Raw genomic sequence first — 22,507 nt, forward strand, 5'->3', positions numbered from 1 at the left:
TAAAACGATAAATTGTTTTCCTTTCCTTTCTGGTTTCTTAATCTTTCAAGAACCACCATAATTCTTTTAAAACTTTCCTCGGCAACAGCGCGCTCTTCAAGCTTAACTCCACATTTCTGCTATCGAGGGCGTTGCGCTGACCTTTTGTTTAAACGCCCACCTAAGAGCCTGAACTCTAAAAGAACTGCCTGCCTAATTCTCAAGGCCCCGAGAGGGCGGTTGCCTGCGGCCCTTCCTTTGCATGGAACAAGCGAAGAAGGCAGGGCTCGGTTGCAAAGTTTTTATAAACTCCCCCCCCCGTCCCACCGCTGCCTAGCATTTAAGACACGGACAGCTATGAGACACTGAAATAGTTTCAGGCGGGACATGCGGGGGGAGCTGGCCCTAAAATGAAAGTCTCCCGCCTTGGAGTCAAGCAGGGCTCTGTTATGCTGTACCCGCGGCCCGGCCCTCCTCTTGGCAGGGAACTGCCGCCGCCTTCGCCTCTCCCCTCCCCATTCTCACTTCAGCGCGCTCTGTAGGCGCCCCCTTCGTTGTACGGAAGGGAGAGGAAAGAGGCAGAGCCTCCCTCAGCCGAGAAGGGTGTAGGACGGCGGAGGGTTGAATCTGAAGAGCGCCCCAGGATGGGAGAGGGAGTCACCCCGGCGGCGGGTAGGTGCTAAGCTACTGTCCCGGCCGCCTCAGGCACTGACGGCCAACTGTTTATTAAATGCTCCCAACTAACTGAGAAACTGGAGCGGAAGAGGCAGCTCCTCCTTCCCTGTCCGCAGTCTCTGACTGAAGCCATGCTGCGTTTTAGCCGGGACAGGAGGCGGCGAGAGCGAGAGGGGAAAGAGGGAGCGGCCAGGGCCGAAATAATCGACACCTCAAGAATTTCTAACGCCTTCATGGGCGCTTCAGAGCCTCAGCTGTCCCTAGCAGCTCCTGTGTCCACTGGGTGAACCGGTGACAGCCGTGGCTCAGGAAAGGAGCCAGAGCTGTTTATAACTCTTAGCGAGTGGGGGAGCGGAGTCGGTTTGCCCCTCGGTCAGGGCCGGCTGCAGGTTTTTGTGGGCCCTCGAGCACAGGTGCCCATTACCTCTCCTTTTTTTGTCCCCCCCCATTGCAGCTGCCTTACACAGTTCTCTCCCACGTCATCACCAGAACTCTTTCTCTCTCCTTCTCTTCCTCTTTTTAATTTTTACCCATTCACCCCCCATCGCAGATCTCTTCCTACCTTTCCCTCACCCCAGTCGTGGCTCCCTTGCACTCTCTTTTTCTTCCATTGGGTCTCCTGTTCACACATACAAACCTGTGGCTGCTCTCTGTCTGTCTGTCTGTCTGTCTCACACACACACTGCGGCTCCGTTTTACATATTCACGGGTACCTGTACTCCCTCTGCATCAGGGTTCCCTTTTACCAAGCTATATCCAGTAGTGTAGTGGCAAATTCAGAAGTGCAGGGTCTCTTAATGATAATTACAGCCACACCCCTTCTAAGATTTTACAACCTATATTATAGAATAACCTGGCTAGCTTTGAATACTGCTTTCTGCTTCTCTATCCTTGTTAATGCATTCTCTCACAACAAGTGACATCCCTAGGAACCAATCAGCATAAAAGGGGTGTGTTAACTACTGAGAAGAGTCTTCTGAGTGGCTGACTCATCTCCTTTCACTCTGATTAGCTCCAATTATCAGGAAAGGACAAGGAAGCATACTAGAACACTCTTCTCAGTGGCTAACACATCCTTTCATGCTGATTGGCTCATAGGATGCTGGAGACATAGGGACCCTGCTGGGACTCTGCTCCCCAAAATGTAAAGGGTCTACTCTAAGACCTCCTGAGACCCTGGATGACTACATCCTTGCCTATATTGCAAGGACTCTGAGTGATTTCCTATTGAGATTGATGCCTGGAGGACAGCAGCAACTTTTTCATGCTCTTTTTAGCCCCCTTGATGCCAGTGAGGCTAATAAGCCCATGAAATAATTGGTGCTTTGCCTTTTTTAGGGGTCCCTTACAGCAGAAACGTGAACTTGCAGTGTTCTCTGAAACATCTCCCATTTCCCCTCAGCAGACAGGTTTGGAGGCCACAGAGAAAAATATCTCTTGGGCTTCTTGGAGCCCAATGAAATTGCTGTGCCACTCCATTGAGGCATCTCTCAACCTTGGAAATGTATGATCACCCACAGACTCTGATGATATCCCAGGAGCCTCTAGAGCAGTCACCCATTTCCCAGTTTGAGAGATGCTAAGAAGAGGGGCTGAGAAATAACACCCTTAGAATCCAATAAGCATCAGGGCTAAAAAGATATGGATTGTATTTCTACTCTACCCAACAAGGAATAGACCTTCATCCCAGAGGTTCCTGAGAACGTTGCAGGGACTTCTGAGGCACCTTTTAATTCCTTGATATGAACCTGCTTGGAGGAGCAAGGTGTTTGCTGTTGCCAGGCACTTCTGTCACTGAGAAGTAGGAAACTGGCCCAGCATCTCAGGTCAGAGATGGGTCCTCTGCCAGGTTGTGGGCCCTTGTCAGGTGCCCCACCATGCCAACCCTTGACACTGCCTTCAGTCTATTTATTTCAGCTACCCAAGATGACCCTAACCCACAATTTCAACTCAGTTCTGTCCAACAACTACTTTAGTTGCCAAAATTAAGATGTGGACAAATACTCTGCCATTCCCCTCAGACCAGAAGTGGTAAGTCACTTTCCCAAAATAAGACACATCTCTGGAGTCACTTGCAGCACATACATTTATAATTACATGTTACTGAATTAAAACTGATAGCAATTCCTTGATACTTTTATTTGAAATAATAATGCAAACCCTTTTGTCAGAGTCCCAGTGGGATCTCCTGCTAGACTGGTTTGCATAAGCAGGCTGGTTATCAGACTTTGGGTGCCACTAGAGAGAGAAGAGTGCTAGGTACTACATTAGTGTAGCTAGTTTGGGTGGACTTGACAAATGAATAGTGGGAAATGAGATAGTATGTGTGTTACACACTCCATGTATGTGACGTAAACACTTCACTATCAAGTAGAAGCAGTTCCAGAGGGATAGTCTGCTAGAGTCAACACATACACAAAAGACTCTTGTGGCATTTTTTGTGGTATAGAGCTGGATCTGGATCCAGATGATCAGGTTCAGCTTGTACTTATTTGATGGGGTCATGCAGAGAGTTTTAGGGACTGTTTCTCAGCTTTAATTCCTTATCTGTAAAATGAGAAATATAAGGTCTTACGAGACTTGGTTCTTGTGAGATTACAATAAAACACATAAATCAAAGATTGCAGACGAAAAGTGTTCTATTATTAGAACTGTATTTTTAATTGTTGCATTGTTGTGAACCACCATGGAATCATTTTTCAATGAAAGGTGGTCTATGTAAATATTTTTAAATTATGTACTTTTAACAGTAGCAAAAAAGTAGTAGCCATCATTCTGGTGCAAGGGACATTTAGCTGCTCACTGTGGAAGACAAATGTCTGCAGTGTTCCAGGAGTGGAAAGTATTAAGACTCATTTAATTTTAAATCACGAGTTAACAATATAATTTTCATTTTAAGATCTTTTTGCACTCACAGCATTTCTTGTGGTAATGGCTATCACCAAAACAGATTAAAAGCGCAAATATCTTGTGGCTGCAATGACCTCCTGTCTACATTTTCTACTGAGTCAGAGATTATTAGTAGACAAACATACCTCACTGGTGATCTCAGCATTTTCTGCTACCGCTCTTACGTTTTGTGCAATTTTTGACTTTGCATGTGGACTGAAATATTACTGGGATTACTTGTTGGAAAATAAGTAGCCTAGCAGCTAGATGCAATCATTATATCAATGCAATCCTGCAGAGAAAGGGAAATAGTAGCATTACAGAAGTGAAATATCCTTGGCTGGTGTATAATAACTGTTTCCTGTCCTATGGAGATGCTAAAGTAAAGTTAAAAGGAGCTGACTTAATTCAGTTCAATATGCTTAAACTGATTTTGGTTGCCAGTTCATTTCTGGGCCCAATTCAAGGTGCTCACACTTGTGTATTTAAAGCCCAAAATGATTGAGGTTCCAAATATCTGAAAGACTCCCTACAGATCCTCTCTGGTATTGAGATAAGCAGAGGAGTCCTTTTGGTAGTTCCAACATCCTTGGAAGCTGGGGGGGGGAGAGGGCATTTTCTGTGGTAGCCCCTAAGTTGTGGAACTCCCTCCCCACTGAGATGTATCTGGCAACTTCATTGTACAATTTTACGCAAATGCTGAAGGTGTACCTCTTTATCCTGGCCTTTGACATCTGAGATGTATATTTTTAGGACCCATCCTAGTTTGTGTTTTTAGGTTGTTTTTAATGCTGTAGTTTAAAATTGTTGTAATCTGTCCTGGGACCTTTGGGTGAAGATAAGAATTGTTGTTGTTTTAAGAGCATTTGGTTCACTTGTGCATATAATCATACATTATATCTGAAATCCATGCTACCTAATGGCTACTGTCGCACAGAGGATTATAGAACTGCTACAGTGAGAAATGTTCATAGCCTATGGCCCTCATCATAAGTAGCCTGACTGGAGAGCACATAGTAGTAGTAAGTGGGTTGCTTTCCAACACTAAAATTTTGTGTGAGAGAGGTAATCAGTTGTTTGAATTATTAATTGTATTTTGTTACAATATTCTCCCATAAACTACAGCAACTAATAGAATGGGAATACAGTGTTAAGGGCTGCGTTGATCAATAGTTTGTTTAGCTAATACATCTCCTTCATAAAAATACTGATGTTACATACAGAATTACTAGTTGTTTTACCTTTCTTTTGGCAAAAGTAACAAAAACTGGATACTTCATTTGAAACAATGATCATATCTCATAATCTGTGTTATTGCATAAATTCTGTATCCCATAATTTCTGCTTTTAAAGGTTAACTTTTTTTACTTAAATGTAAAAGATAACATTAATATAATCATATTTGAAATGGATAAAAGGACTGAGAAATAAAATAAAATAAAATTTCAGCCTTAGCAGAGGTTCCCAAATGGTGGTCCATGGACCACCTATGGTCTGCAAGCTTCATTTAGGTGGTCCATGGCATGTCCATGTTAAATATTCATATTGGTTTTTAATTGTATTTTTATTGCTTTTTTTCTTTCTTATATTGTATTTCATTGTATTACAATTTGAATTCTGTGGAATGCAAATTGTAATACAATAAAATACAATATAAGAAAGAAACAAAGCAATAAAATACAATTAAAAATAATACTGCATCTAGCACAGCACATTATAATTGCTACAGCCGGTGGAAAAAATTCTTATGTGGTCCACCAGGACGCTTAGCAATTTCCAAATGGTCCTGGGGGGAAAAGTTTGGGAACCACTGTCCCAGTGAATTATAATAGTTGCTTTCTCCCCCCCTTCTTTGTTACATTCTCTGTCCAATTATAATTGAAGAAAGAAGGTGAATATTAAGGAACGTTAAGCCTGAGGGTTTGCATGGATTTTAGTTGGTGTGTCTAGAAGTTGTGCTTTGTATCTTTGTGTAGAAGCAAGAAGATATGAGGTTAAATAGGCAACAGATGTAATATGAAAGAGGGGGTGGGGACACATTATTGGCTTAAAATGCAGTCACCCATGTTCTTTGAATCTGGGTCCATGCGACTTCACCCACAATTACGCACAATCCACAGGTTTCTTCTGACATCCTGCATTTTGTTGTGGTATAAACAAATTCACCCTTACTCCGACTTTAAAATTGTTTGAGTGGAGAATCCCAGGTGTATACAGTGGAAACGTTTCCTGGGTGTGTATAACGGAGAGCATCCCATTTCCCACCCACTGCAACCCTACCTGTGTCTACTCAGAAGTAAGTCACACTGAATTAAATGGGACTTACTCCCTGGTAAGTCGGTTAGGATTGCAAGTCTCATTTGTTTTAAAATGAGGTGGTGGTGGTCGTGGAGGGAGAGATCTGTGTTAGGGTTGCCGGGTTCAATCCCTGAGACTGGGCCTGGCAACCAAGAGGTCTTCTATATCTTTAAAAGTTTTGGAGGGGGAAGGGAGAATTCCACCTTGTGGTTTTCCCCATTACAGTGTTGCAAGAACACCTGCACTTGGCTGACTTTCTCTTCTCCTAAAGATACAGGATCAGTCTCAGGGATTGAACCTGGCAACCCTAATCTGTGTTCATCTTTGACCATCAGTCTCTGTAAACAAGAAGAGGGGGATCTATCTCCTCTCACTCACTTTGACTATTTAAAGATAGTTTCCAGGGGGTTGGAGTTGGAGGGATGAAAGCTCCACCAACAGGAGTTGGGGTATGGGGAGGAGTGGGGAACCCCAGTACAGACAGTGGGCAGCTGGAGACACTGGGATTTGCAAAATTCAAATTGAAACGCAGTGAGAAAAAACAGCCTCACTGTGTTTAAGCCTCTAATATGCACATAGTTCAAATGGTGTTTGGGTTCAGGTCATGTGTTTGGGTTCAGGCCTGGAAAAAATGTGATTGCATTAGGCTTGGGAAATTAGGAGCTGTGTCACACAGGTAGGAAACAATCCAAGGCTTCAGTGTTTACAGAGCGCAGTGTTTTTAAGCTATGCTTCTAGAAACTGGGGGATTCTTTGGAAGCTTACTGAGAATGCTGTTGTGCTGTTGTTCTGCTTGTAGGCTTCCATAGGCATTTGGTTGGTCACTGTGAAAATAGAGTGCTGGATGGGCGTTTGGCCTGATCCAGCAGGTTCTTATGTTCTTTAAAGGCTGTGTACAATCGTTTGTCCTCTTATCAGTCTATCCTGCAGTGTGTAGCTACAGGGACATTTTAGGGCATGCTCCAAAATGACTCTAAATAACTTTTTATATGCAAGATCATTTATTTCTTTCCTGTAAATGTGTTTACTTATTTCCTCTGCTGTCTATCCTTAAGTCAACCTGTTGTCTTGTACAGAACTAGCTTAACCTAATGAAACTATAGGACAGTGACATAACTGAATTCATTTATTTAACAGTCTTAAAAGGATTGTTCAACATCTTCAAAAGTGCAACTTATTTTCTTTTTCTTTTGTGAATCTTTAGATACATTAACTACCTTCTGGGGCTGGATGGAAACTAAAAATTTACTCAAGCTGTGGTCCTAAAAGCTTATTTGTACTGGGTAAAAGGAACAAAACATGTTTGATGCATTTAACTGAGTACTTTTATATAACATTTTACTTTACTGATATAATTAAAATAATAGTTATTGACAGTATGTTGTGCTACTTCGGTTAAAGTTAACTTTAAACGGTATTCTGCAGCTCTGCCACCAGCTGTTCTCTGCTGTTGTAGGTGCCCTGCACTGCACTGCACATGGCTGGCAACAATAATGGCTCTTGGCTGGAGGTTAGCTACATACTAAAACTACCTTTCTCCATATATGCTCTATAGCAACAGTTGCCAGTTGAATCTTTGAAGAACTACTGCTGACATTACTGACTCATCATCATTTCTCTTCCCCTCTCTCTCTGATCAGTCCCCTGTACATACAGAGATGGGGAACACACACACACTCTTTTTTTTTTTTGAGGGGATCTGGGTATAAAGTCAGATCCAGTAGAATTAATCTGAACCTTGAAAAACGTTGAGCTGAAAGAGGAAGTGAGAAAACATATCTTCCAGCTTCAGTTCTGTACTTTTCCCCCCTCCCTTGAAAAGTAACCACCCTATATCCAAGGACACAATGAAGGGGGGTAGGGTGACTCTCATGGATGGTATGCTGGGGACCCTTAATCTATATAGTGACTTGTTACACACCTATACCTTTCTTTTAAATAGTGGAACAGACCAGTATTTTAGCATTTTTATATACCACTTAATGCATTCAGAGAATTTACAACTGTAAATTGTTGCTTTAATGTTATTGTTAGTTTTTATTGTTAGTCTTTTAATGTTTTGATGTTTACATGTTCTGTTTTGTACGTCGCTTAGAGTGGCTGACAATTCAGCCAGATATGCGACTAATAAGTAGAATAAATAAATAAATAAATATAAAGCAACAGCTGGGCCAACAAGGCTGACCAGTGTTCCATGCAAACTGAACATGACCTAGAACAGTGTTACTCTCTGTTCAAGTCATGGAGATCTTTGGAGTTTCATGTAGCATATTGTATGATGTAGCTATGATACTGAGCCAACTCTTTCTGGTGAATTCGTAGAGCTTACAATGGCCAACAGAATATGAAATATGCCTCAACTGTGACTGGAATTTATGTGTGTGTGCTTTATGTGTCCATAATAATTTTCCATAATTCTTGTTTTAGGTACTGTGGAAGAGTAATTTACATTAGTTTGTGGGGCTCCTGAAATAAGCTGACTCTTCTATTTTCCTGTTCTGGTAGTCGTATATGCTTTGTTTCTTAATTTTTTAAATTATTATTATTTTAAAAGAGTTGGTAAAAAGCCAGGGATGTTTTTTCTACTCATTCTGTGGAAGTTTAAATGTTCAGCTGCCCACAGTAATCAAGATTCCAGCTGTATAACAGATTAATTTCAGACTATGAAATTCTTTCTATAATGGTATATTATAGACCCAGGAGAATGGCAGGCACTGAAAGGAAGGAGTGGATACAGATTGGTGGTGCTCCTTGATCTGATCCTGTCATTTGAAGCTCAAGTGGCTTCAGTGGCCCAGAGTGCCTTTTACCAACTTTGGTTGGATTATCAGCTGCAGTTTTCCTGGACAGGGATAGCCTGGCCACTGCAATCCATGCTCTGGTAACCTCCGTGATTATTGTAATTCATTATACATAGGGCTGTATCTGAAAATGTTTTGGAAGCTTCAACTAATTCAGAATTTGGCTGGAAGAATTCTGGTTGGTTTATATAAATAGAGCCATATTTCATTGGTTCTGAAGAAACTATACACTGATTATCCTTTCACTACCGACCCCAAATCAAAGTGCTGGTACTTACCTATAAAGCCCTAAACAGCTTGCGGCTTAAATATCTGAAAGAGTCCCTCCTCCCATATCAACCTGTCCTGTACAGTAAGATTCAGAGGAGGCCCTTCTCTGTGTTCTGTCTATAGGAAACGTATACTATGCATATACAAAAGAGAGTGCTGTCGTTGTGGTGACACTGACCCCCACTTTGAAATGCCCTGCCAAGGTAGTTATGCATGGCTCCGACAGTGTATTATTTCCAGTGGCAGGTTAAAAAGTTTTTATTTGCTCTGGCATTTTAAATTACTGTATTTTTAGCTGGTTGAATGAGTTTTATTACTCTCAATTTGGTTTTTTGTTTTTAAATTTATCAATATTGTTTTAATTTTTTACTGTATATTTTAAATTATTATGTATACCACTCTGAAATCCACTTTTGGATGAAGGTATGGATTATACATTCTTAAAATAGGGAGGACAGCCTGGCTGGGAGTCCAGAGTCTGTGAATTCAAATCCCCCTGTGTCTCCTGGGTGTCAAGGGCCAGCCAAAGATCACCCCCACAGTGAGTGGCTCAGGGATTACATGCCCTGCCACCTGTGCAGCCGTGGGTAAGCTGCATAGTCCCAAGGAGCCCAGTTGCCCCCCAGCTGGCAGTTGCGGACAAGGAAGGGGCTGGGTTGTGCAGCTGTGGCAAGCTGAGCAGGCCCTAGCGAGCTGGGAAGGACTAGCCTCAGAGGGAGGCAATGGTAAACCCCCTCTGAATACCGCTTACCATGAAAATCCTATTCATAGGGTAGCCATAAGTTGGGATCTACTTGAAGGCAGTCCATTTCATTTTCAAAATAAATAAATAAAAATTGTTTATAAGTGGGGAAGGACCTCCAAAAGAAATCATACAGAAAATACAACAACAGTAATTTTGGGAATGAGTGGTCTTCAGTTTAGCTACTTCTAACTACTTTTAGTGGATGGTAGAAAATGTGTTTCCCCAAAGGAGAGCCAATTCAAATATTCCAAAAAGTATGCCTGCATTCTTGCCTACAGCCTTAGATCAAAGGGTTTTTTAATGAATGTTCAGATTGCAAGTTTTCATGGGGCTCCCCTTGGTTTATAGAAAAGAGTTCTAGGTGGGTTTTTTCTTATTTTCAAGTTAATTCACCAGAATGTCTAAATTACAAGGCTCAATAATACCAACTAAATAAAACAAATTTGATGTCTCAGCACAAAAATGAAGATCTGCATTCACATCAATAGATTCCTAATCTGATATCTCAATTTCTAGACTTGGATACCATCCCCACTTCTGCTTCCTTTTGTTCTTCTTTGCCCAGAAAAAAATGTAACACACCTGAGATTGTCTAAAGAACAATAATAATAACACTGATCTTTGCAAATATTGCATATATTAACATTGCATATATTGTATTTATTAATGTTGTATTTACCTTGGAATTCAATATATAACACTATTGTGTTTCTTTCTCAGTTTCCTTTTCTTTGGCTTCTTCCATGGTTCATATTTAACATGGCAGAAACAGTTGTGAACATGTAGAGCATTTGAAAAGAAAAAGCAGAAGATTCATCGTGAACTCCAGAGTCGCTGCCACACAAAGCTAATGTGTGCGCAGCCTGGATTGGGTGCAGTTTCATCCTTCTTGGCTATGGACGTTTTACTGGCCCGTGACATGCCACCATGCCGCCTTTACACTGTAGTCCTCCTTCCTCATGTCTTGCTCCCACCAAATACAAACCACCTTCCTTTGCACTATCTTCCTACTTTTCTTCTTCATCTACCTCTCCCTTCATCTGCCACTACTGTCTTTGCTCCCTGCCCTCTCTCTTAATACTTTTTTTACCCTCAACAAAGCATGCAATCCTTCACTTCATGCATTGCTCATGCTGCAACCAACAATTGGCAATTACTGGAAGAAGGGAGTGAGAGCATATGATGTAGCCACCTTGCTAAAGCTAAACACATTTAGGATTGGGCAGTGTCTGGATTGGAAGAGCATGGAAAGCCTATATATGCTGCTTTGAACTCCATGATAGAAGAAAGGCAGAATAGAAGTGTACTACATAAATAAGTAACTTTTAAAAAAAATTAGTAAGAAGAGACCATAAGCAATTAGTTCCCAGGCAGCCATCAGGAAAAAAAAATAGGGACAATAACACAATGCCTTTATTTTGCCTTTGACCAAAAACCACAAAGCAGTGAGCAAGCTCTTTAATTTCACAGAGCTCTTCCTCAAGCTAGATGTCAACCAATAAATAAGAAATAAAGGGTGGGAAGAGAGTAAAAAATGTTGCCAATAGAGGGCATGGTAGAATCTGAAGTCTGTTACAGTTTTAAAATGACAATTCAGGAAACACCTTGTAGAGCACAATCCAAACCCAAGAACCACTGGGATGAGTGAGTTAGGATCTGGCAGATATCCAGCTCAGCTGGTTGGTTTGTAGCTCAGCAGGGCTATGCTGGCATAATTTGCTCATCCCAGCTCAGTGCCCTGGCCAAGCCTGTTTGAATCAGACTCAGACCTATTGGTGTATTTTTCTCCAGTATATTTAATGAAACACTTCAATTTAGAGCACTTTATGGATCAGCTTACAGGTGACACAAAATTCTGCAGAAGTGCTGAAGCCTTCTGTTTCAAGCCTTCAACAAGCCTTCCTTGTTGCAAAGCACTAGGACCGTTCCCTGAGTCCCATCCTGTATCTTCCTCTTCTTCATCATCATCACTCCAGGAACTTCCACAGGGCTCATGACACTCAGCCGGAGACACAGTATGTCAGCTTAATCTGTTTATCCTGGCTCATCCAGGACTCATCCAGCTGAGCTGAGACTGGCATAATTTATAACTGTAAGCACCCAAAAAATTGGTGTTCCATAGGAGTGGCAGTGATGGGGGTAGGGAATTATGCTGGATCCTAACTCCGTTCAGCTCAATCACATGACCTTGCAATCTGGCTGAACTTACACCAGCAAAAAAGGGTGGTGTGGTGTAGTGGTTAAGGTGTTGGACTAGGACCTAGGAGACCAGGGTTCGAATCCCCACACAGCCATGAAGCTCATTGGGTGACCTTGGGCCAGTCACTGCCTCTCAGCCTCAGAGGGAGGCAATGGTAAACCCCCTCTGAATACCGCTTACCATGAAAACCCTATTCATAGGGTCGCCATAAGTCGGGATCGACTTGAAGGCAGTCCATTTCAATTTTTCAAACTCAGACTCTATTTTAGTCTTGTTTTCCCTCTGCCAGGATTAGCCAGCAGTAGCTTCACTCCTGAATGAAGTTTGAATCTGGTGTACTTTATGCCGGCTAAATTTAAGATGGCGTAAATTATGCCAGCTTCCATGACTCAGGATTGCTCTGTAACCTGCTGTAATTCTAGCTCCCACGTACGTGGGAGTAAGCCCCATGAAAGTCAACAGGACTTACTTCTGAATAGACATGCTTAGGTTGCACTGAAATTAGATTAGATTGTGTCCTTTAAAAATGATCAGAGACCAAGATAACCTGGGACAAAGAAACAGTGGCTTCTGGGGAAGTTGTTCCACACATTCAATGGATGGACCAGTCCTTCTCCCAGGAATGAGGAAAAGATTGCTAGGTTTTCTCAGATTTCTTCTGGAAGAATAGGCTTAACTGCAAACAGAGAAGTTTGAGGATCATAAGAAAAATTGTATATAGAAGAAAATGGCAAATACTCAATGCCAGGTTCCCCTAGCCGTCCCTTCACCCCCTCACCAGTCCCACCCCAACCCCAGAGGCTCCTCCCATACATACACTGGTTGGCAAAACTCTCCCCCTTCCTCTCCAAGGGTCTCCAAGTCTCCCCCTTCCTCTCCAAGGGTCTCCAGGTCTCCCCCTTCCTCTCCAAGGGTCTCCAGGTCTCCCCCTTCTCCTCCAAGGGTCTAAAGGTCTCCCCCTTCCTCTCCAAGGGTCTCCAAACCTACCCTCACCCCCACAGTTCTCCAAACCTATCCTTACCTCTCCAAAGGTCTCCAAACCTCCCCCACCCCTCCATGTGCCTCCAGACTTAACCCTCTCCCTCCAAGGGTCTCCAAACTGCCTCCTCCAAGGATTTCCAAACCTACCCCTGTCTAGTGTTGCCAGCTCTGGGTTTTGCCTGGAAACTCCAGGTTTTTTGGGTCCACTCTGGGTCTCCAGGTGAGTCACCTTAATCCCTGGACTCTCAGCTTTCAACTAAAAAAAAGTTTCTAGGTGGTCTGGTTCAAGAGATATACACCAAAATGTCAGCCCCCCCCGCAACTTCTGTAAAATGAGTTCGTAGCTGGCTTCTGCATACCTGGGTAGCTTCTACATACCTGCATAGGCTAAACAAAAATGTTTTTAGCAGGTGCTGAAAAGAATAAAATGAAGGCGTCTGCCGAATGTCAATAGGCAGGGAGTTCCAAAGTGTAGGTGCTGCCACACTGAAGGATTGATTTCTTACAAGAGCAGAAGTAGTACTATGTGGCACCCGTAACATAGAAAGCACACCTTGAACTTGACCTGGTAGCAAATCAGAAACCAGTGCAGATTTCAGAGCAGAGATATTATGTGCTGATAGGGTCTTACTCATGTCAGCAATTGTGCCGCAGCATTCTGCACTAACTGCAGGGCCCAGGTCAAGTTGTGCTGCATGGGGATTTCTGTGACCTTGGCTGACTGGTTGCCAGTTTTTTTTTAGTTTTGGTTTTTGGTTTGAATCCCGACTGGTTGTGGGATGCTGAGTTTTCTGCCTTACTCATAGGAATCTTGTTGTGCTAGTATGGTATTGCATTTAGGACATCATACTTTTTCTATTTGCATTTTCTTTACCTTTATCCTCATTCCTTTACATCTGCAGAACTTAAGCAACAACAGTGGTTCCATGCACTCTGCTCAACCCCCTTAAACCCACAGATGATGCCAGTTCGTTTCTTGCCCAATAGTGGTAACAGAATTCACATACTGGGCAGCATGGCTGCAATTGTTGTTCCCAAGCTGCTGCCTATGAAGGTAGACCAAACCATGTGTGTTTTCTCTCTGCCAATTATTATTCACTGGAATTGGGTTGGCTGTGAAAGTGAGTTTATAGCAAGGGTAGATAATCTTCTAACCCTTACTCATTTCTCAAATCTCTTTCTGAAGTGAAGGGTTAAATCTGTAAAGGAGTTTTGGAGCAGCCATGTTAAAAGGTAGGGGCAGGGCATTCCAGACAAGGAGTTGCCAACTCTGCTTGGATATGGATATCCTTGCAGAGGATCCCTAGTCAAGCTTTACCAACATCACAATCCAAACCATATCTACTCAGAAGTAAGTCCTATTGAGTTCTATGGGGCATAGTCCCTTAGTAAGTGTGTTTAGAATTGCAGCCTTCAGGGGCATCCATCTTTGCTCCTGATTGCTCCCATTTAACATCTCCACAACACTGGGCACCTTTCTTCCTACAATGGCCTTCTGGTGACTGGCCTGGCTTGAGAGCACTTAAACCCTTTTTGCCAGAAGCAAGTAGGTTAGATTAAATGTTCCCTACCCAGGCTCCATCTTTTAGTTAAGATTTCTATCTTAATTCCAATCAGATAAATGTTTTTGTTTGAATTGTATGCTCCAAGCAACTGTGGTTGATGCTTAATGTATCAGGCTTAATGACATCACTCAGACCTGTCCCCATGACACCACTCGGGCCTTCCCCATGACACCACTCGGGCCTGCCCCTGAAATCTCAGGGTTTGGGATGCTTCTGACCTGGCAACCCTACCCCTGTCTATGGGTCTCCAGCCCCCTCCCCTCCATGGGTCTCCAAACTTCCCCAAAAAAACATTTCCAGCTGAGCTGGGCTATACCAGCGTAAATCCCTCATCCTGGCTCATCCAGGGCTTGGCTGGTTCAGTGAAGATCAGCATCAATTAAACTGCCATAAGTCCCAAAAAGGGGTGTTCCAGGAATGTGGCAGAGGAGGGGGACTTATGCCATATCCTACAGCTCAGTCGTGTAACCTCCAGTCCCAGTGTAAATTAAGCTGGGGAAAAAGGGTAGTCTAAGTAAAAACATACAATAGCAGTTTTTTGCTGCTTTTGTTTTCTTTCCACTGGGCTCTGCTGACTAAGACAGCATTCCCCTCCCAAGGGCTCCTGAATGGAGTTAGGATCTGGTGTACTTTAAGCCAACGTAACTTCAGCCAGCTTAATTTTCGCTGGCATCCTCAAGGTAGGATTGCTCTGTAAAAGAGAAAAAGGAAAGGCCCTGCAGCAAAAATTGCATATGTGCAGGACTGTCCCAGAAGTCCACTGCTGCAAAGCTTGTGAAAATGATAACATTCCTTTTAAAAAAAGTTACAATAATAATGAAGGAATTTATTTTTGTATAAAACATATAATATCTCTTGTTCTTGTGAGCTAAAAACAGGTCTATTAACTAATGTGCTAGTAAAAGAACATAAGAAGAGCCTGCTGGATCAGGCCAGTGGCCCATCTAGTCCAGCATCCTGTTCTCACAGTGGCCAACCAGGTGCCTGGGGGAAGCCCGCAAGCAGGACCCGAGTGCAAGAACACTTTCCCCTCCTGAGGCTTCCGGCAACTGGTTTTCAGAAGCATGCTGCCTCTGACTAGGGTGGCACAGCACAGCCATCACGGCTAGTAGCCATTGATAGCCCTGTCCTCCATGAATTTGTCTAATCTTCTTTTAAAGCCGTAGGCAAATCAACTTATAAGACTAAACGAGATCAAATGTGTTTCTGCATTCAGTGTAGATGTTTTTAAAATGCAACTAGTAGCTGCTGGGGAGGGCTGGTAATTGTTTGAATCTGAGCAGGCAAAGAGGGGTGAATTAACCCTTCCCTCCCCTGCAATGATCCTGAAGCAGGCTGCTACTTGCATTGGGAGGAAATCCATCACTGTCCTTGTCTCTATTAGTTTTGGTTATCAGCCTAAGTCAATGCATTGATTTATGCCCACACTAGAGAGTGACAACTGCTTGTGTGATCCATTGAGATCAAATATAGTTCTGTGGTCTCTGCAACCTGCTCTGGTCCACAGTTCACAGGACATTATTTAAAAACCCCACTTATTCCATTTAAAAAACAAAAACAAAAAACCCAATCAGTCCTATCCACAAATGCCCTTTGTATTTCTGTAACCACCTTAACATCACAGGGATTTAAAGGGATTTATGTTATGATGCTTCTGTGGCATGCAAATGATTACTAAAAAAGAATCAGATTCACAGTGATCAGTCAAATAGCTAGAATCTTCATGCATGGATATCAAAGAATATGGACAAAATGCATAGCAATAGTGATGTTTTAGATACTGTAAAGGATTGCCAAGGAGGAGTTGTCAGCAATTTGTTATCTTGGACATACAGATAAAATTGAAAATTGTCTACAAATCACTACAGCCACATTTGTCTTATTGAAATTGTATAAACATTTAAATGAATTGACTACTGACACTGAATTTTGATTTAGCAGTTTCAACTCCAGATACTGAAGTGTAAAGCTTTATTCATTTTTAATAAAATACTCCATATAGACCTGTGATCTAAGGTGGAAGATTTTATTTTACATTTTAGCATCCTGGCCCCATACTGAAAAAAATCAGGCAAATTAGTTGCAGCCAATTCCTGTCATATTAATTTCATTGAGACCCTGTGTAGATGGTTTAAACATTTTAATTTATTTTATTTCTAAGTATTAAAATAAACATATAGACCCAGGCTGCATCTGTGTTGGAATTGCTTTTTAATATGTTTTTAAACCTTCTCTTTTTTTTAAAAAAAAGCTGTTTTAAAGCTTTTTAATAATGTTTTTTAAAGACGTTTTGTTTTAATATATTTTAAAGTCTGTTTTTATGATGTTTTAAAGTGTTTTTAGTGCTTTTGTTTGCCGTCCTGGGCTCCTACTGGGAGGAAGGGTAGGATAGAAATCAAATAATAAATAAAAAAAATAATGTTGTTTAATTGCAGAAGTAGTTACTGTTGGAATATGTGGTTCAACTCGAACTGGTGGGTTGGGACAGCATGGGGTTAAAAAGGGTAGCTAGAGAGGAGACCTCCTGTTTGCTAGGCTAATACCTATCCTTTGATCTCCTGCTGACTCTCCCTTCCTGCTAGACTGATATGCATAGGATGTTGACCACATCTCCTTCCTCCTTCCTTCTTCTTCTTCTTTCTCTTGAGAGGGAGAGCACACATCTTTTTGGTCTCTTCCTCTCCTCCAAGCATGAGGGCAAACATTAGTGTTTGCATCTCCAATTTAGCTAGTTAGCTAGATGTAGAACGCTTTCCTATCAAATATGTACTTCCAGAATAAAGTAGTTATTTCTTATTTTAAAGCTTAAAGTCTCTGTCTGACTAATTCGCAGGGAAGGTGTAATCTTTAGCAAAGATTCAAATACATGAAGCTCACTCAGACGCTCAAATACCTAATTTCGTTACTCTGCAACAGTTACTTTGATATACTTGGTAAATAGTGCATTGGTTTTGCAAGGGCATTAGATACAGCAAAACGTGAATGACTTGTGACTTAACAACATTTCATCCAATATAAGGAACTACATCATATTCATACAGAGATTACTCGTGACGTTTATAAAATGACTAAGGCTGCAATCCTAAATGCATTTACTAGGGGTAAATCCTATTGAATACAGTAGGACTTACTTCTGAGTAAACATTAGGCAAAATGAGACAAGGAAATGCTGGAGGGGTAGCAATAACAGCCCCCAGCCATTCCTCCTGAGCTTCCCCACCCATCCCCCCCTGTTGGAGATCAGAAGTGTGTGTGCCACATGGCCTGTCATGCACCCCCTAAACAAGTGTTCCACCCTAGGATGCAATGGAGAATGCTATCCCATTGCCAATGTTGAAGTAAGATTCAACTGCTAGTCAGTCAATCAGTTTCTGTTATTGGAGAGAGAGAGTTGGGAGCGCCATCTTTTCTTTTGCCTTGGGCAGCAAATGTCTTTAATCAGCCCTGGTAAGCATGAATAGGATTCTTCTGTAGTATTATCTGCATAAAAGATAAAGTAATAGTGGAGTCTGAGTTCATATTGCACATTATGTTTACTATTTGTAATTGCAGGTATCTTCTACATTAATGGAACAGTTGGATCATTCAAGCACACTACATGCTTTTTGCTTCTACATGGTATCTGAATCTCAGTGCAGCAAATTAGGACAAGAGGAAATAATTCCTTCCTTTTTCATCAAGTGAAGTTCTACAATTCTACCTCTAACATTTATTTAGACTGAGAGAAGGGGAGCAATGTTACATTACTATGGTACACTTGCTGCGGGATACAACTTTTCAGCATCTCAATAAATAATGACATGTAATCAGTGTGCCTTAAATTAGCCTTCACATTACCCTGGTTGTGTTAAGTTTCTCACAGATATCTACCTTACCATTGACAATGGACTACTCCATGTTGTAAGATTATTTCCTTAGTTAACAAAATCAGCTTGGAACCATCTTAGTTCAGTTCATAGTACTTGAAATTCACATTATGGCAGCAACCTATAGGCGTGTAGTAACAACAGTTAATTATTATAGCAGTGTTGTGATAGATCGTCGACTTCAAGGTGCTGTGCATTACTGCAGTGGGGCATGTCAGGTATTTAAGCAGGGAGCTGTGTGCACAGTAGCCCACCATAGTGTTTGTGCAGAGCTGATTAAAGTCCCTAAACACAACCTTAAAAGTTCAGATCTGACCCGCAGACTTTCAATGCCTGAAAATTCCCTTTCTTTGACTGGGAATGAAGATTATCACCAAATCCTTCCTTGCAATCCAAGGCTCAAAAAGGGGTCTTCAGTTCAAAGCGCTGGAAGTCTGAAAGATATAACTGGAGAAGCCATAAATCTTGCTAGTGGAAAAATAAAAGAATTTTCATTTGAAAAACTCCGAAATTCTTCCAATCAAGTAACCTATAGAAAAGGAAGAAAAGTTAAGTCAGATCCATTCAATAGAAGGTCCCTAGATTTTGACTTGATCTATGGTCATTTCAGCAATGATGAAAATTCCCCTCCTCCCTTTGCCCTGTCACGTAATTCCTCAGTGGAGGAGAAATGGCAGGTCAGCAGCACTTCAGCAGAGGGAAATGTGAATTCTACAGTTCCCTTACCGATGCATACTTTCTATGAGGATAGCTTTCTTACACAAATTTTGGAAAAGCACAAGCTGGATGGTTCTTCTAGTGGAGATATCAAGATGTGCTTGGACATCTTGCTCAAATGCTCAGACGACTTGAAAAAATGTACTGATATAATAAAGCAATGCATCAGGAAGAAATCTTCAGGTAATGTCAGTGGAGGAAATGAGAATGATTCCTTAGCCAATTCTGAAATTATCTATATGAATTTAATGACAAGATTTTCTTCTTACCTTAAAAAACTGCCTTTTGAGTTTAGACAGCCTGGGCTCACTGAGCCTGGTGACATGGTAGAACTAATTAATAGTTTATCTGCTTTGCAGCAGTCTCATTTCCCCCCAATATTTGGCAATGAACAGCCACCTAGATACGAAGATGTTGTATCCTCCCCATCCTTTGTGACAAGACAGTCTCCCACTTCAAACTTACAAGGTAGCCAGAACAGCACTAACGCATATGCCTCAGCAAAACCTATCCACATCCCCACTGTAGATTTTTCTTCAGATGTTTTGCATGTCAATAACCAGCAGGACTATATCGAATCTAGAAATGATGCTTGTGCACTACCTCAGTTACTATCTGTAAACCCGTCAGACTGCATTTCTCCCACAGAAACTCTGTACATTATGGAAGAATCAGACAGAGAAAAGGAATTGGGCAGTGTATCAAGTGCTAAGAGGAGAGGAAGATGGGAGAATTCAGAGAGCAGTGAGCAAAGCACTGAAAGGACAGACCCTGCTGTAGATCCAACTAAAACACCACCTACTGTATTGCAACCTGTAATGCTGGCCCAAACCTCTACCCATGCAACCTCCACCAGTCAAGGCTTTGATTGTACTGTTCAGATTTCAAAAGGAGAATCTAGAAAAAACAATCAAGAAGAGATAGACAAACTTCTACTGGATTTGGAGCATTTTTCACAGAAAATGGAGACTACTCTGAGAGAGACTACCACTAATCATAGTAATTCTGCATGTCTGAAGGGTATTACCCTATCTCCCACTCTTGAAAATAAAGGTAAAGCCCGTTCACCTGTAGGCAAAAGTGCTCCTTCCTCTGCATCAAAACTCATGGAAACCAATGGTCATAAAATTGAGGATGAAGACAAAACCCTTTTATTGCGAATCCTGGAGAGTATTGAAGACTTTGCCCAGGAACTTGTAGAATTCCGAATGGGCAAAGGAAGCTTATCAAAAGAGAAGGAAGTTATGCACATCCTTCAGGAAACTTTGGCCACTCCCTCCATCACAGCTGTCCAGCAAAGCTACATAGGCACAGTTGCCAAAGAACCTGTCCCATCACTTATTCAGCAGATACCAGAGGTTATAAAGGTAAGGCTGCAAATCTTTTTTACTAATAGTTAGGGACCATTCACATACAATGAATTTCCCACATGAATATCACTTCTGCACAAAAAAATATACTCTGTGTATATGCTTGTACGTTTCACTCTATAGACATATAATGTGAAAATCTACTATCATTTAGGACTTCCCATCATTTATCCGCATGGTAAAATAGAAACATGCATTTGTTATGGGTAGTGTGCATGTATTCTGTCTACAGATTAGCTAGTTGGAGGTGGTACTGTGGAGCAGTCGTTGCCCATGGGATGCATGCTCATTAATTATGTCCTGCCATGGCCCTGATAAATCCAATTTCATAGGTTTTTGTGGTACTTCAAGCTGTACCTTGGAGAACAATTTCCAGAAGTGTGTGACTAGTACTGCTGCAACAGATGTGTGTAAAGTTTGGTGTAAGTATTGCAGGCTTCATTTGGATAATGCTCACTGTGTGTTCCTCTCCCTCAGTATCCAGAACATTTTTGAACGGTTTTTGAAGTTATTTTAAATTATTTTCAGTACATGAAAAGGTAGGTGCATATCCAAATATGAACACACCTCTTTAAAACCGGCACTGGAAACCAACTAGATTAGAAGTTGTTTACTAGATCTGGTATAGTTTTATATCTGATTTGAATGGTATGAGAGAGGAAGTGACTGGAACTGGAAAAATTGAGTGAACATGTTTTTTCCCCCAGAAAGGCTTTCCGTATTTCTGTTCCCCTGTTATGACTATATACTCATCAGGCTAATGATTCTGGATTTGGACTAGTTCCTTATAGCATGATGGGGAATATTACTTCTATAGCCCGATAGAAAGAATTGCCTCTATACAACCACAATTTCCTATATGTATTATCAGATTGTGGAAATTAATCATCTTGATGTACCTGTTTCAAAACACAAAGATGTTCAAAAAACATATAAAACACAATTACTGTGGGTGTAGATTGAAAAAGAAACATTGAATCCAATTTTTATTTTTAAATATTGTTGTTATGTGCCTTCAAGTTGGTTATGACTTATGACGACCCTATGAATCAGCGACCTCCAATAGCATCTGTCGTGAACCACCCTGTTCAGATCTTGTAAGTTCAGGTCTGTAGCTTCCTTTATGGAATCAAGCCATCTCTTGTTTGGTCTTCCTCTTTTTCTACTCCCTTCTGTTTTTCCCAGCATTATTCAGTGAATCATGTCTTCTTGTTGGCTTGGGACCACAATACCTGATGGAACGCCTCACCCGATGCGAACCCACCTGTACACTATGTTCAAGATCAAAGGCCCTCCTCCAGGTGCCTACTCCGAGGGAAGCTTGGAGAATGGCAACAAGTTAGAGGGCCTTCTCAGTGGTGGCCCCCAAATTATGAAATGATCTCCCTGATGAGGTGCACCTGGTGCCAACACTGTTAACTTTTCGGCTCCAGGTCAAGACTTTTCTCTTCTCCCAGGCATTTTAGCATGTGTTTTATATTGTTTTAAAATTTTAAATTGTGTTTTACATTTTTAAAAAAAGATATATCTTAAATTGTATTTGTTTTTAGTTACTGTAAACCTCCCAGAGAGCTTCGGCTATGGGGCGGTATACAAGTATAATAAATAAATAAATAAATATTATTATGCGTCCAAAGTATGATAACCTCAGTTTCATCATTTTAGCTTCTAGTGATAGTTCTGGTTTAATTTGTTCTAACACCCAATTATTTGTCTTTCTCGTGGTCCATGGTATGTGCAAAGCTTTCCTCCAACACCACATTTCAAATGAGTTGATTTTTCTCTTACCCACTTTTTTCACTGTCCAACTTTCACATCCACACATGGAGATTGAGAATACCATTGTCTGAATGATCCTGACTTCAGTGATACATCTTCGCTTTTGAGGACCTTTTCTAGTTCTCTCATAGCTGCCCTCCCCAGTCCTAGCCTTCTTCTAATTTCTTTTTGTCTCCATTTTGGTTAATGATTGTGGCAAGGTATTGATAATCCTTGACAAGTTCAATGTCAACATTAAAGTTAAATAAATCTTCTGTTGTCATTAGTCTTCTTGATGTTCAGCTGTAGTCTTGCTTTTGTGCTTTCCCCTTTAACTTTAATCAGCATTCATTTCAACTCATTACTAGTTTCTGCTAAGAGTATGATATCATC

General features: G+C 41.4%; 1 protein-coding gene across 2 annotated transcripts in view; it reads left to right on the plus strand.

Annotated features, from left to right (window-relative positions):
• The first annotated feature begins 312 nt into the window (after positions 1–312).
• Positions 313–22,507, plus strand: part of PPP2R3A (protein phosphatase 2 regulatory subunit B''alpha) — a 64,923-nt gene continuing 42,728 nt past the window's right edge. Inside the window, exons 1-2 of one of the 2 annotated variants that reach the window (XM_061636500.1) lie at positions 313–651; positions 17,956–20,353. In XM_061636500.1, the coding sequence (XP_061492484.1) occupies positions 18,380–20,353 (1,974 nt within the window). In that variant the 5' untranslated portion in view covers positions 313–651; positions 17,956–18,379. Of the gene's footprint in view, positions 652–783; positions 1,068–17,955; positions 20,354–22,507 lie in introns of those variants that run through there. The other variant, XM_061636501.1, reaches the window with a different exon arrangement.

Source organism: Rhineura floridana, chromosome 7, assembly GCF_030035675.1.
Source record: "Rhineura floridana isolate rRhiFlo1 chromosome 7, rRhiFlo1.hap2, whole genome shotgun sequence".
NCBI classification, from domain to species: domain Eukaryota; kingdom Metazoa; phylum Chordata; class Lepidosauria; order Squamata; family Rhineuridae; genus Rhineura; species Rhineura floridana.